Source organism: Lactuca virosa, chromosome 3 (genome assembly GCF_052849685.1).
Source record: "Lactuca virosa cultivar CGN04683 chromosome 3, Lactuca_virosa_CGN04683_v6, whole genome shotgun sequence".
Taxonomy (NCBI): Eukaryota; Viridiplantae; Streptophyta; class Magnoliopsida; order Asterales; family Asteraceae; genus Lactuca; species Lactuca virosa.
The window spans coordinates 112596964-112613889 of NC_136428.1; the positions used below are offsets into that span (position 1 = coordinate 112596964).

The 16926-nt window shown below is 31.9% G+C and overlaps 1 protein-coding gene across 12 annotated transcripts; it reads left to right on the top strand.

Annotated features, from left to right (window-relative positions):
* Positions 1-7719: 7719 nt before the first annotated feature.
* Positions 7720-13458, top strand: LOC145166396 (F-box/LRR-repeat protein 25-like). Of its 12 annotated transcripts, none has more exons than XR_013740506.1 (6): positions 7720-7889; positions 8078-9102; positions 9247-9454; positions 12761-12961; positions 13043-13073; positions 13332-13458. XR_013740506.1 is itself a non-coding variant. In XM_079085362.1 (4 exons), exons 2-3 carry the CDS (start codon positions 8167-8169, stop codon positions 9430-9432), a joined length of 1122 nt encoding a protein of 373 aa, XP_078941488.1. In that variant the 5' UTR covers positions 7720-7893; positions 8078-8166; the 3' UTR covers positions 9433-9454; positions 12761-13458. The 12 variants fall into 12 exon arrangements, 6 of the variants coding, with proteins under 6 accessions (XP_078941488.1, XP_078941487.1, XP_078941489.1 ...); XR_013740505.1 differs by having other exon boundaries at positions 12761-12906; positions 12997-13073; XR_013740502.1 differs by having other exon boundaries at positions 12761-13073.
* The last annotated feature ends 3468 nt before the right edge of the window (positions 13459-16926 follow it).

Genomic DNA, 16926 nt, shown 5'->3' on the forward strand with positions numbered 1-16926 from the left:
GATTACTATGGACTTTGTGACCAAATTACCCAAGACAACAGATGAATTGGATACCATATGGGTGATAGTCGACAGGTTGACAAAATCCGCTCATTTCCTGCCAATAAAGGAGACATACAAGATGGAGCGACTAACAAGAATCTACATCAAGGAAATTGTGAGACTCTATGGAGTACCAATATCTATCATCTCAGATCGAGATAGTAGGTTCACTTCACGCTTTTGGCAATCGCTACAGAAGGCTATGGGGACACAACTCGACATGAGCACTGCTTACCACCCACAGACGGATGGTCAAAGTGAGTGAACCATTCAAACGCTTGAGGATATGCTTCGAGCATGTGTGAGAGACTTTGGAAGGTCGTGGGATACTCACTTACCTTTAATTGAGTTTTCATACAACAACAGTTATCACACAAGCATCAAAGTTGCTCCTTTCGAAGCATTATATGGTCGTAAATGTAGATCACCGTTGTGTTGGACAGAGGTAGGCGACACTCAGCTGGCAAGAGGGCAGACAACAAGCAATGCATTAACAGGACCAGAAATCATACGCGAAACGACAGAGAAAATAGTCCAAATCAAAGCTCGACTTCAAGCATCACACGACCGACAGAAGAGCTACGCCGATAAGCGGCGAAAGCCCTTGGAATTTCAAGTCGGGGATCGAGTGTTGTTAAAGGTCTCCCCCTGGAAAGGGGTGATCCGTTTTGGGAAACGGGGAAAACTAAACCCACGGTACATTGGACCCTTCGAGATTCTTGCCCGAATCGGTCCGGTGGCTTATAGACTGCAACTACCTGCCGAACTCAGCAGTGTACACCCCGTGTTTCATGTTTCCAATTTGAAGAAGTGCTTATCCGACGAAACTCTCGTCATTCCGCTAGAAGAAATCGAAATCAACGAGAATCTCCTGTTCATCGAGGAACCCGTCGAGATCATGGACAGGGAGGTGAAGCGTACTAAGCAAAGCCGCATTCCAATAGTGAAGGTTCGGTGGAACGCAAAGCGTGGACCGGAATTCACTTGGGAACGCGAATACCAGATGAAGCAAAAGTACCCTCACTTATTCTCGCATTCTCAAATCTAGCTTCAAAAAGAATTTCGGGACGAAATTCCCTCTAACGGGGGGATGATGTCACAACTAGCATTCTAGCTAGGAAATTTTGTGCTCTTGTAAACATTATCTACTGTAAACTCGTAAACCCTAATTCATGTTGTGCTTGAAATTCAACCCACTTTCATGAAACTTAACTTTTTGGGCCATAATGGGCCTAAAATGGATTGGTTTACCTTAATGGGCCTTATTGGGCCATAACAAATCCAAATAACTTTAATAGACTCAAATCCATTCCTTTATGCTAAATTGGGCCGTGAACTACTCTAAAGGCCCAATGGGCCGAAAAATCATCAAATTGGGCCTCATATTATGGACTCAAGCACAAAAGGCCCAAGCTACTCTCTTCTTTCCTCTCTCTCTCAGCCCAAGTAAAAAAAAAAAGATGTAAAAATGGGGAGGGTTGACTTTGGGAGGTGCCACCTCCTTATTGCACACCATGTACCCATGCATGGACCAACATGCATCTATAATGGTCACCTCACCCTCTCTCTCTTCTCTTTCTTCTACTATCGGCCGAAGATCACCAAACACACACACACATCTTCAAACTCTCATCCCAAATACTCTCAAGAAAATCCTCTTCTCCATTCAAATTTTCGAGATCTTGGAACATTTCAAGGAGGTTCTTCCACAAGAATCATCATCCTAGGTAAGTTGATGCTTGGATCCATAATCTAGTCTCTTTATTTCATCAAGAATCTCTTCTAAACTCACACAAACTCATGATCATCATCCTAGAAAACTCTAAGTTCGAGATCCATCCAAGAAGGCTTCCTAGGATCAAACTCTTCCATTTTCTTTCTTCAAAACCGAAGCAACAAACCTAAGGTGAGTTCATACCCCTCTATTTTTGGTTTTCATATGTTTTATGGGGGAGAATGCAAGTAAAATGTGAAGATCTATGTGTATTTGTATGATATGTGTGATTTCTTGTGCTTTTGTGATAAATATGTGCTAAAAATGAAAGATATTTCGAGATCTATAGTTCAAGAAGGAAAATATGTGACCTAGTTCATATTTCACTTAACATGTCAAGATAAACTAATATACAAGCTGTAAAATAACACACTACAACATAAAACTCATTATTGGACTATTTTTGTCAAATAAACAAAAGTTTGGGAAAAAGATGTCATTTATGGTTTTTACAAGGTTCAAAATGCCAAAACAGTTAAAATGGAAATTTCTATGAACATTATGTTTTTCAAAGGACTAAAAATGAAATTTGTGGCTTATTGGGCTAAATTTTGGGCTTTTCGGCCCATAGGCCCAAAGTTGCGAAAAATATGGATTTAAGGGGCTGAAATGGTAAATTTCTCAAAACAGTGGGTAGAAAGGTAAATAAATCTATTTTTGGGGTTTAAAATGATCATATTTGTTAAAAAGGATTGAAAATGCAAAGATATTGGATTTTGGGTAAAAAGTGTAAAAAATTCGAAACAGGTGGACTAAAATGCAAATCTTTTAACTAAAGGGTTGAAACTTTTTAAAATTTATTTTTGGGCTTAAAACATTATTTAAATAAGTGTTTGGGTCAAAGATGTCCAGAAAAATGGTTCAAGGACCTAAAATGTCATTTTTTTTATAAAAAGGGCAAAAATTGCCAACTTTACAAAATAAGGGGCTGAATAGGTCAAACTAATGTTTTTGGTCAATTATGTTGATAATAATAATAATTGGGTCAAAATATACAAAACTTTATGACTTATGGGTTGTAAATAGAAAAATAACTATTTTTATAAATCTATAAATCGTTATAAAACAAATTCGTGATTTATACAACACATCGATTAAATAACTCGTAACATTAATTCTATACAAAACAAGTAAACGTTCAAATGGTTGGGCTTGAGAGATTCTAATCATGCTTAATGAGCCTTCGTGACTCGTTAACATGTCTTTTGGCCCAACATAAATAATACATGTTATTGGGCCTCCTGTGACCCAATTACATGCTTAAGGGACCCTCAATGGTTTTTAGATGCTATTGGGCCTCAGTGGCCCATTAGCATTACTAGTAAGGTCCAAATAAATCATATGCGAAATGGGCCAACGCGCTTTTCGTATACTCGACAGCCTTAAATAACATTAGAAATTAGTAGGGCCTAGTAGTCCTCTTCTCCTCGTCTGTTAGGCTTACCTTCTCTTCAAGTAAAATAAAATTAGATCATTAATCAAGGTTAATCAAATTCATGTGGATTGAGTGAGTAATAATGGGTGACACCAATAAGTGTCGGTCGTAGTCTGTAGTTGTAATCAAAGTCTCCTGGAGGGAGAGCGAGAGTTTGTGTATAGATCTATACGGGGGTGACTCCCCCACACTTAAGTTGTTCGCTACAGTTAGACTCGGCCAGTCTAGGGTGACAAAGTCTTAAGATCAAATTTCGGTGTTCATTAGAATACCAAGACAGACGAACTAGTCATTATCATGCATGGTTATAACGACTCACGTAGAAATCCGACCTCATTAATCAAGGGAAATCATATTCATTCGATGCAACGATTCAATAAAGCAAAAACAATCATAACTTTTTATCGGAAGACATCGGGTTTTCCGGGGAAACCAATCTTACTCATTTGTACTTTCAAAAACTATAATGCAAAACTTCTCATTTATTCACGTTTTGAAATCATTCACGCATATACTTACAGGATCATCACCACATTTTCAAGAAAAGTTTTAATACAGAAAATATCGGATTTTCTGGGTTTTACAAATGACATAAACTGCTTTACATCAACCACACTTATGAACTCACCAACATTATATATGTTGACCGTTTCCAAAATAACTTGTATTCTCAGGTAATCGTTAGACAAGGAAGTATCCAGTGTGTTGAAAGTCTTTCGTAATTGCTAATCACCAAACTCTTTATATTTTGGAATCATGTAATGTAAACCTTGTACTTGATGTAAACAATGTCAGTTGTACTATGTAATGGTTGGTGATGCATGTGTTATGTTTCATATGTATTCATTGTGATGATATTTCAATTTAAGTCGCGCAAGCCCTCGGACGTTTCCGCCGTCTGGTTCGGGGGTGTGACAACTAATCCCGGAACGCGTATTCCAGATTTTTTGTGTGTAGGACCCATATATATATATGCCATTGGCTACAATATTGGGCTTAGGCCGGTTTTCAAATCAGAAATGACTCATTCCAGACCAAGTGGTTAGCTTTCAAAAAAGAAAAAAGTTGATTATATTTATAAAAAAAAAAAAAAAAAAAAAAAAAAAAAAAAAAAAACCTTATAAAAACCCAACAAATTTTCATCAAAGTCTTAAAAAACCACTATATTATTTTTTCGTACGTTAAAACTTTTATATTTTTTAAAATGTATTATTTAATGCATTGAACTCGGTAAATCTTAGATAGCCAAAAATGGTAGGCGATCGATTCTCAACGTTTTGATTGTTACAATTTATTATATTAAAATTTTTTAAAAAAAATATGAGGGTTTAAATGCACTAAAAAGAATAATATGATGGTTTTTTTTAATCCTTTCATGGAAATATATTAGGTTTTTCTAAGGTCAGAAAACGTTATATAAAAATGGGAAAATAACTTACCAGAGTAATCATCTTTGTCGCCTTGTTCATATTTAGGTAACTTCTTTATTTTTGTACACATTTGACCATTTAACTTGTTATATGTGTTCACATATTGTTATTGTCATCGGCTATAGCAAGTGACAATGGTAATATGTGAACAAATTAACAAGTTAAATGGTTAAATGTATACAAAAAAAGAAAGTTGTCTAAATGTGAACAAAACGAAAAGTTAATTATCCTGATAAGTCATTTTCCCTGCTTTTAATAACGATTTTATTTTTCATATTTGTTTGTATTATTTTTTTCAAATGTTATTTTTAAAATATCCATAATTTCCTAAATAATAATTAATTATTGATCAATTTTAAACTTTATTTTTTAACTAATAAATATGCTTTTGTTTTGTGAAATATTTTATATAGCCTCTTATAATTTTTTTTTCTTTTGTTTTTAAGCATATACAATCTTTTTAAAGTAAATAGTATTTAACAATAAAATTAAGTAAATTAAATATGTAACAATAAGTATGTAGGGTATTTAAAAAAAATAAATATTACTTAGCAAATAAAAAAACAAAAAAATCTATATAATGTAAATGTTTTAAAATTATTCCAACTTCTTAATACTTTTTAATTAGAAGTTTATAAACTTTTAATTTTTTTAATACAACGTTTTAAACTAGTATTTAACAAAAGCATTTTAAAATGTTATAAAAAATATTAAATTGTCATACAAAATCTGTGAAAAACTTTAAAAATGTTGTAAAAGAAAGTTTAAAAATAAATGCACGAAACTTATAAGAAAATTGTATAAAAATGTAAAAAAAAAAAAAAAAAAGAAGTTAAAAACTTGTAAGAAAAATTTAAAACATTTATAAAATATTTGATTTAAAAGCATTTGTATTAAAATTATATGAACGTATAAAAAAATGTAAAAGAAATTATAAGCAACGTTTTAAACATTGTATTAGAAAAATCTATAGGAAAAAATATCATAAAAATGTTGTAAAGAATTATAAAAAAAATCTTAAGAAATTTGTAAAAAAAAAATAAAAAATTGTTCACATTTATACAACTTTTTTTTGTACATATTTGACCATTTAACTTGTTAAATGTGTTCACATATTATCATTGTCACTTGCTATAGCAGGTGACAATTGTAATATGTGAACACATTTAACAAGTTAAATGGTCAAATGTATACAAAAAAATGAAGTTATCTAAATATGAACAATACGAAAAAGTAATTACCCTCGCAAATCATTTTCCCTATAAAAATTTCATAAAATATAAGGGTTTTAATGGACTAAAAATAATATAGTGGTTTTTTGATAATATTTTGGGGTTTTCTAGGTTTTCTTAAAAAAAAGAAAGGGATAATGACTTAAAAGGGTAATATATTTTTCGATTTGTACACATTTAGTCACTGAGTTTTTTTTTTCGTCCACATTTACCCTTTCAACTTGTTAAACTGTACACATTTAGTCCTTATGACCGACTACTCCAGGTTAGCTTGTAAAAATGACTTAATAGGGTAATATATTTCTCACTTTGTACACATTTAGTCCTTAATATTTTTGTACACATTTAGTTCTTAATATTTTTATTGTTGCAAAATAAGTCATTTTTGTTTTTGTATCAATTCAGTGCTTATGAATGATTTCTTTAGGTTTTTCTCACGACTTCTTATGTGGGATAGCCATATGGTGGTGGGATAGGTTGAGGTGGTCCTGCTATATGTTATAGGCCAAGATACCTGGTGCGGGCCGGCTATAAGCTGTAGGCACAGAGGCTCGAGAAGAGCGGTTGGGTTAAGGCGGCATGCCAACAAACCCTGGGTATTCTAGTCTGATGACTGATTGGACCTGTTGCATGTTGGCATTCCAGTCCGATGACTGATTGGGCCAATGTATTCCAATCTGATGCGTGTGGGCCCGTTATGCGTGATAATACGTTTGTTGTATCGAGTATTTTAGGGGAAACTCACTAAACTTTGTGCTTACCCAGTTGTTTATGTTTTCAGGTTCTATCGTTGATCGTGGGAAGACTAATACATGATTGTACACACTCATCAACAATATTGAGGATTCCGTGTTTCTTACATTACTCTGATTTTCGATAAATGTATTTTGGAATAAACATTTTTTTCTTAATAATGGATTTATAATCAGGGAGTTTTGCCTTATTTTAAAATGAAATTTTTTGGTTGTGAAAATGAGACATTACACATAAATATCAACAACCCCACACACTTCATCAATGATTGTCCCACGTAAGATGTCGTGAGAAAAACCTAAAGAAAACATTCATAAGTACTGAATATGTACAAAAACAAAAATGTCTTATTTTGAAACAAAAAAATATTAAGAACTAAATGTGTACAAAAATATTAAGGACTAAATGTGTACAAAATGAGAAATATATTACTCTATTAAGTCATTTTTCTCGGCTAACCTAAAGTAACCGGTCATAAGGGTTGAATGTGTATAGTTTAACAAGTTGAAGGGGTAAATGTGGACGAAAAAAAAACTCAGTGACCAAATCTACTCTAATAAATGAAGGTTTTTTGCCACATGTCCTCTTCTCCTTCATTTGGACACATGTCATTTTCTAAAATTTTTAAATTTTCTATTTTCCACTTGTCATTTTATTGTATTTTTCATTTTATTAAATTAAAAATCCACATTTAATATGTAAGGTAATATATATGTAAGGTATTTATTAGAAAGGGTTTATATATGTAATGTATTCAATACATTAAAGTCTCATTAATTTTAATAATGCAAAAAAATTCTCATTTTTTCTTATAAATTCAAACTTTTCAAATTGTTAAAATTTTATATTTAATTTTTTTTAAATAAACTCATGTAATATATGGGTCTCACACCTAGTATATACAAATCAAAAAATATATTACCCTTTTAAGTGATTATCCAAAAAAAAAAAAAAACAAAAAAAAAACAGAAAAAAAAAACAATTAGATTATTAAGTTCCCAAATTGAAATCCTATAAATGAAGGAACTTTTCATGGTGGGAGAGAAAGTTGATTCCATCGGGTAGAGAGCGTTCATTCCATATCAAAGCCCAATTTTTTTTTAAATAATCGGCCCTCGTATTCTTCTTCAGTCGACGACTTCGTTCTCCATTTTTCCCACCCCGGAAACTTTCTTTCTCCATTCTTCCGACGAGATCTTCGCTAGTCGCTGCGCTAATCGAGGGTGAGTATGTCTCTACCCTAATCAGATTGTATGAAATCAGAGATTCAAATTTTAAGATGACAAAAACATTCGACATGTAATTTGATGGGAATTAGAATTTTGTCAAATAGTTGGCTTTGTTTGCAGTACGACTCATAACAAATATTCTTCTTCTTCTCTAAATAACTGATTTAAATTTTACATTGCAGATTATTATTTGAATTGAGATTGTGATTTCTGAAGCCAAAGGAAGCATCTTAAATCCTGATCGGAATCATAAGAAAATTAGGATTGGAGTATGGAGTTTGATCATGATAATGTTAGAAAACGAGTGGTAGAAGAAGATAGACTGAGCAGCTTACCAGACGAGCTTATTCATAAGATCTTGTCTTGTTTTGACATAAAATTTGGTGTTCAATCATGTTTGCTGTCATCTAGATGGGAGTTTTTATGGACATCGATGCCATGTCTCAACTTCTCTACCGACCATTTTCGTGTTTTAGGTAAATTTGCCAAATTCGTGAATCATGTTTTGTCCCACCGCAACCATCAAATACAAGTGTCTTCCGTGAATCTATATTTCCGTGGAGAAGATAATCAGGGTTTTGTGAAAAAGATTGCAAAATATGCTTTTTCTCACAATGTTCAACAACTAACTGTTAGTCTTCAGTCAAGCCGCTATGTTTTCCCTACTGTCCTGTTTAGCTCTCAGTCTCTTAAGGATTTCAAATTGATTAGCAATACAACTAAAACACCTTTGGACTTTCCAGCTTTAACAACCTTGAACCTCAGTTGCGTCACATTGTGGGGTGATCTTTTCTCCAAGTGCATAAACTTAAAGAAGCTCACTTTAAAATATTTCGTTGTTGACAATGTATTTGACATCATTACACCTCGTCTTTGTAATCTCATCCTTAAGGAGGGCCGTTGTTCAAAAACCATCAATGTGATTGCACCTCAACTTGAGAATCTTAGAATCGTCAATTGCTCTATCGGCTACTTGAATGTTTCCCCACAACTTTCATCTTTTTGCTACACATCATCATATCTGGGGTGTTATGTTCCTCTGCATTTCTCTAATGATCAGTTTCATTCTCTAAACAAAGTGAGTTTTTGTCTGCGTAAGTATAATCCAAACAAGGCATATAAGGAAGAAGATGTTCGCAACACTATTAACATGCTTCAAAAGCTCCACAGTGCCAGATATTTAACTCTTAGTGCCGACACTGTTGAGGTATATATGTTGAAATCATATCAATCTTTTAGTATGACAATTTTTTTTTTAATCTTTTTTTTGTTGCACATACATACGCTACTGATAAAAGATTACAATCTTTATCTATTTATGCATCTTTAATGTACATATTTCTTTGTGCAGTATATTTCCTCATTTCCAGATTTGTTTTTGCACCATTCTTCACCTTTTAGCAATTTAGTTTGCTTGACTATAGACTCCAGCATGAGGAAGGATGTTGCATACAAAGTAAAAATGTCCACTGAAGCTAAAAACTTCTTGCTTGGGAATTCTCCAAGCGCCACTTTGATCATGAAATTATCCAATTAGAATGATATATTCATCCCATAAGGTATTGATGACCTTGCATCATTGATTTAAATTATATATATATATATATATATATATATATATATATATATATATATATATATATATATATACCCCTATGCTATGTATAATGTATCTCACAACTTACAAGGGTTATTTAGCCTGACTCGTGTGTTTTTCTTACAAAAAAGGCCACAGATGGTTGTTATGTAGATTTTGTTACACTGGTGGTCATCCTCTCTAATCCTCTCATTCAACTTGCCAAATGTCATTTTGTGGTTATTTTGAATTATATTTTTTTCCACATGTCATTTTATGAGTTTTCCAATTTTATTAAATTCCACATAATATTTTAATATAATAATTGCAATAAACGTAGTAATAAATTGATATCAATTTCATTAATGAACTTACCTTTTAATTTCAAAATTCTCAAAATTAAAGTTTATTAGTTTCTTTTATTTATTTAAATTATTTGTTTACATTTAAAAGATAAAAAACATTTTCATTATAATAATTCATTATTTTTCTTATTTTTTTATAAATTCAAAATTTTCAAATATTTTAACCTTTATATTTAACTTTTTTTTTTTTAAATTAACTCATGTAATACATGAATCTCGCAACTAGTTAACTATGGAAGACGTTGCATTGATGGTCCTTATACTGTTAAAAATGGGGATTAAATATTTGTGAAATGCCCAGTATACCCTTATGATTTATTGTTTTTTTTCAAAAATTTAATAATTAAAAAAAAGGGTCTCTCTCTCTCTCTCCTACATTGAAACCCACAACTTTAACCTTGACACTTTCTTTTCTTCTTTCTGAGCAAAAGCAAAATGCAACCGTCTTCCTCTTTCTCTTGCTAACCTGAAAACAATAATCTATTTAAACAAATTAGCGGTGGGAAAAGATGGATTTTTAGTATCAGCAGTCTCTTCAATTCCAGCAACAACATCAACAGAAGCTGCAAAGTCAGCAGAATCAAACAAAGTCAGAGCCTGGATTGGATTCTTACTAGACTAAATTTCAAAAATGGTTGTTTGCAAAAAGTAACAACTTAAGAATATCTTTCATTAGGGTAACACCGGTGGTCCTCATGGTTTCATTTTATTGCATGGTAGGTCCTTTAGGCGTTAACTATAACTTTTGAACAGTTACCTTTTTGAAAATGACCAATATACCCTTGATCAAATCTGAAAAAATTAATAAACCTCAAGGACAATTCTGTAATTTATTATATATCTTCCATCTTCTCTATTTTACATCCACTAAAGAGCCCTAATTAGGTGGTGTTTGGGATTGTTTTTCAAAACAATTTATTGGCTTTTTGAAAAACTAGTAAGTTAAAAAAAGTGTTTGGCAAACTCAAAAGCACTTTTTAGAATAGCTTTTCTATAAACTTCAAAAAACACTTTTTAATAAGCATGTAAAATTTGGCTTATTGAAACTGTTTATGGCTTTTTAACCAAAATAACTTCAAAAAACACTTTTTCAGCCAAACATTTATTGGTTTTTTCACCATAAAATCTAATTCAAACGCTTTTTTTAAAATTCCTTTTACCACCACTATAAGCATTTTTTTTAATCTAAAAGTACTTTTGGGGTGCATAAACACTCCCAAATGTTGCTTTTCTTTATATCAAAAAGTCACTTTTCCAAAAAGTCACTACATTTTATTTTTCAAAAAGTACTTTTAAAATGCTTTTATTACATTTTATCTTTTCAAAAAGAACTTTTGGCTCTCAGACAAACACCCCCTTAATATCCCTTTCTGCTTTGAGAATCATAAATTATGTCTCATCTCTCATCTCGCACCGCCTTCAAGAATTTCAACATACAGGTCATGAGCTAACCCAAATCTTGTCACTACCATCTGGATCATCGTTCTTACTTCTTAGATGAAGAGCTTGGCGAGCTTATGTGATTTTGCGGAGAGTATGAAGAAGCGGGAAGTGGCGGATCAGCTGGATATGATGAAGCTGAGGTAGGCGTCGATAATTTAAGAAGAAATCGGGAGGTTGGAGAGGAGAATCGAGTTGACAGAGGAGGAAAGTCAGAGGTTGGAAAGGAAAATCGAAGCCGGAGATGATGAAGACGAGGGACACGACGATGATTAATCCCCGATTTTGCTTACCCCACATCCCCAAAGCTTTTGTTTACCCAATTAAATCAGCGCCCGTTTTCGCCAAAATTTAAATCTATCAATTTTGTTGTCTCCCCTGAGTTTCTCTTTGTGATCGCCTAAAAAAAGCTTCAGGTTTTGTGTTTCTACATAAATTCATCAACAAGTTTGTGGGGTTTCGTACTTTTGATGTGAAGAGAAAATGTGAACCGATTATCAAGGCTCATCTTCTCCAAAGGTTTCATGAGGGGTTCACTCCATAGACCATGAAATCCCACATCAAGAAAAGAAAATCAAAGCTTTTTAAAGACAGGTAACTCAAAGGTTTCATGAGTTATCTGCAGTCGATTCACATGAACTTTTATCCGTTTCTTGGATTTCAAAACTCCTTGAATGTTTTCCTGTGTTGTCAAGAGGAATTCAAAGCCATATTATTCAACTACAATTCTTCTTTGAGCAAACAACCCATGGATAAACTGATTTCTGATTATTTCGAAAGGAGTATAAAGGGTTTAGATTTTTGCAACGCCATTAGAGATGGGATTGAGCAGATCAGACAATGGCAGAAGCAATTGGATATTGTTTTATGTGCTTTGGATAATCAAAAAGGTCTTGGTGAAGGTCAAATCCGAAGAGCAAAAAAGGCTTTGATCGATTTAGCAGTTGAGATACGAGCAAGAGAAAAAATCGAGTTGGGTTTTTCCGTCAGGTAAAATGGGGGTGACCAGAGCTTTTGCAATGGGGATTTTATGCATCACTGCCTTTATAATTCTTGAATTCAAAATGGGTTTTTTTTATTCATAACAATCTGCAATAACAAATAGAGATTTTTGTGGGGGTTGACTGGTGGCGTGGGAATATTTTGTGTTCCTTTTTTCACAAAAAATGTTGGTCACCAAAGGAGACTGACAGTAGGGAAGGGTGGCGTTAGTGATGATCATCGGTGGAAGAAAAGAGAATGGGAAGGATTAATTGTGGGTTATGTAGGCTTAATTATAAAATAAAAGAATAAAAGAAGGGTAAATAATTCATTTCACAAATATTTAACCCCTTTTCTTAACAAAGTTAGCTAAGAGGACTAACTATGTTTGATTTTGAAACCACAAGGACCACCGGTGTTACTCTAATAAAAGATATCCTTAAGTTGCTACTTTTTGCAAACCACAGGGACCATTTTTGAAATTTTGTCTTCTTATTATGAAGGGTTTGCAGACACAATTCTCTGAACAATTCCAGTCATCCATGGCAACCAATAACCTTACCAATGGCAGAAAAATTTCACAGCTATTGCAACAACACCAATCTACAAGGTCAACCGGAGGGTCAATGGAATTCAAAATTAAAATTGGGTAACATGTCTTATGATTCCAATTTTCAAGTTGAATTTCATCAAAGAATAAGAGGGTAAGATGAAGCTCAAATGAATAATCTATTTTCAGAAGGATCTGCTAAAATGAGATTGATCCTCAATTTCCTCCATATCAGATTTGATTACGAGATAGAAATGGGCAAAAAGGTACTTACTTTACATTATAAGATAGAAAGGGGCAAAAAGGTAATTTACATCGACTTTACAAAATATTTAAAAGGGTTAACCAAAAGGACCATATATGCAATGTTTTCCGTACTTAAGGACCACCTGTGGTTTTTTTTTTGTAAACCATAGGGACCATTTTTGTATCTTTTTTCTAAAAAGTATATACGCTCCTATCTATCTCACAACTCACAAGGGTTATTTAGTTTGACAAGTCTATTTTCTTTATATGTACATCAGGTTAGTAGAAGATGATGGGTGCACGCACAAAGCTTATATTGTGGATTTTCATTTATTTATTATTATTATTAGTTTTTTGCGAATGGTGGACTAGCTTTTGATTATATATTACTTTTAGCTTTTGTTATGTTATTATTTTGATTATATATTTATATATTACTTTTAGCTTTTGTTATGTTATTATGGGGTAAATTTTTTTTGGGTTTAGCCGTGTTATTGTAAAAAAAACTGAATTTGGAAGCTTGCAAGTCATATTATTCATCTATTAATTGTCTTTGTCGTCTAGACACATGTCAGATAATAAATCTAGTTTAAGACTACAGATGATAAAAAAAAGAGGAGTTTTTTAGCAAAAGCTTGCATATATATATATATATATATATATATATATATATATATATATATATATATATATATGCAAGCTTTTGCTAAAAAACTCCTCTTTTTTTTATCATCTGTAGTCTTAAACTAGATTTATTATCTGACATGTGTCTAGACGACAAAGACAATTAATAGATGAATAATATGACTTGCAAGCTTCCAAATTCAGTTTTTTTTACAATATATATATATATATATATATATATATATATATATATATATATATATATATATATAACTTGTACCGGTTGACAAAGTAAAATAACATAGACTAAAATTTATAATTATTAATCAAAATTTTAAACAATTATATTTATACAACATCATTGGATGCTTTGTTCGTTTTTTTAATTAATATATAAAATGGTTTCAAAACATCATTAATGTTTTGTGCATGTCCTATCAAGAAAAAAGTTTTAAAAAATAAATAAAAGTATGATATCATACCATACAAATAATTCAATTAGTTGAATTTTGTAGTTAAACAAATTGCTTTTCTAATCCAAATGTTGCAAGATTTGAAAATGATACAGTTTCCCTTATATCACATTCACACATAGACTCATTTGATTTGCATGAATTGAAAATAATAAAAATTCCACTTAAAGTTACTAAACTACCATACAGATAAACACTTATCAAGCATCAAAGGTGATTTAAGTACATATTTAATTGCATTAAGATACCAATACAATTAAAAAAAATTGAGGTATATGCGAGTAATATTGCAATAATACAAATTAAACATAAAATAAATCATAGATCCAGATTAATCACATGTGTGATTGTGTCCTTACAAAAACCGTGTCCCAAAAAATGAAAGTAGCATGTCATTGTTGGTTCATATACAACAAATCACAACCACGGCTCCAATTCCCGCTTTCAAAAAGCAATTAACAAAGAATCATTATCCTTGATAACTCATAGTTCATGAAATTTCTATAAGTGCATGACTTTTTCCTAGTGTAATGTTGCATGCAATAAGATGGAATAAAAGTAGGATGCTAAATATTAAAAAGTAGCTTGTTATTGTTGGTTTAAAAATAAAAGTTGAATGCTATTTTTGAGTAAAAAATGGAAGTAGCTTGCTATACGTGGCTTAGAAAGGAAAGTAATCAAGTATCATGTTACTATTGACTTAAGAATGAAATTACCATGCACTTTTTTACCTTAAAAATGAAAGCAGCGTGATATTTTTACCATAAAAACAAAATTAACATCTTATTGTTCGTTTAAAAATAAAAGTAGAATACTATTTTTCATTACAAATGAAAGTAACCTGCTATTTTTGGCTTAGAAAAGAGAGTAGCATGCTATTTTTACTTAAAAATGAAAGTAGCATGCTATTTTTGGCTTAATAATGAAAGCACCATGCTTTTTTTTCCTCAAAGATGAAAGTATGATGTCACTTTAGCCTTAAAAAAGAAAGTAACATGCTATTTTGTTCTTAAAAATGAAAGTAGCACGTCATTGTTGGTTTAAAAATAAAAATAGAATGCTATTTTCTTAAAAACGAAAGTAGTGTTAATTATGGCTTAGAAATGAAGTAGCATGCTATTGTTGGCTTAAAAATGTAAATAACATGCTTATGTTGGCTTATAAATGAAAGTACCATGCTCTTTTTTTACCTTAAAAATGAAAGCAACATGCAATTTTATTTTAAGAAAAACCTTTCAACTTGAAAGAGCTATAATTCGGGAATGGAACTAAAAGGGTGTTTGGAAGGAATGGAATTGCCGAAAGGAAATGGAATGTTAACGAATCATAATATACAACACATTTGGTTGGCAAGAATAAAAGGAAGTTATTAATAAAATTTTAATAGATCTTAAATTCTAATATATCAAAATACAAATAATTAATTTTTTATTTCAATTATCAGTATATGTATAACAAGGGTATTTTGATCTTTAAGTACAAAGAAAATAAAATAAGTGAATTCCTTCTACCACCCCCCAAAAATAATGAAGTCCAGCACATGACATTTGATGTATTAAGTCAACAATGAATTCCATAATTTGGAAACCAAACATACTCTAGCGAATGACATCTTAAGATGCAATTCTGCAAAACAAACACGCCACACGGGGCTTTTTGTTCAAAAAATTAATCCAATTAGAATAGAGACTGGAAAAGTAACTAAAATATGAGGGAACTAAGATTTAGATTATCTCAAAATCTATATCATTTGGGTACTTTGGTTTCTTAATAAAAAAAGTATAATTGAATTGAATTTCTTCCATCCACCCCTAATAATTAAAAGCTTTCAAGTAACAGAATATAGTTGGTGATTCATGGAGATGTCTAAGGCATAAGAAGATCAATCAAAGCCATGAAGAACTTGATCCATCTTCTTTCTTAAGGCGTCAACCTCTTTAATACTTAAGAAATATCGATAACCAGATACCTAGGTAAGATCAATTCTTGATGAACTTAAAACCCACCAACAGAAGAAAAAAAGGTTTAGGGGTATAAGACGAATCTTGCACCTCGAGAATTGAAGAATTGATGTTGGTTAAAAGTTAGAACTTGTATTTCCAACTACACCCATCGTTGATTCTTTTGTTTTTTTTCTAAACAAATGGAGATCAGTTAAAAGAGTTTTAAAATTCATAGTAAAAGACCCAGAAGTCAAATAAATTAAAAAATAGCATGCAAAGTTGAATATACAGTTTCCTAACCTGTATTCACATTCTCATGATTAAGACATCTTCGGTCCCAAATGCTTCTGGGCTTGAATTCCTCCAGGAAATTGCTATTTCAAGAACACAAAAGCCCCGATTAGTACACACCTATTTATTTGTTTACAAAATCAATAAAAGGAGATAATAATTGGCCCTCTCTACATATTCTTCCCACAAGTGCATCATTTCCAATTGGATCAATAAAATCTTTATCCATGTTTACTTCTAGGTCCGCTAAGAGCCTAAGATATGTCTATTTGAAGAACCAATTAGAGCAGTTTAATCAAAATCAAGAAACACAGCGCTAAAAATCGAATCTCTACACACATTCTCGCCCGAACTACAATTCGTCAGCTTCAATCGTGGGTATCTTTAATAAGCCATCAAATCTACAACAAACAAAAACTAAACAGAATAAGTCAAAATGAAATTAGAAAAATAAGAAGGAACATAAGAATCCTTAATATGAACATGGAAACTGAAATAAATACGGACGTAGTTTTACATATCTCTTGAGAAGAAGAGTAAGG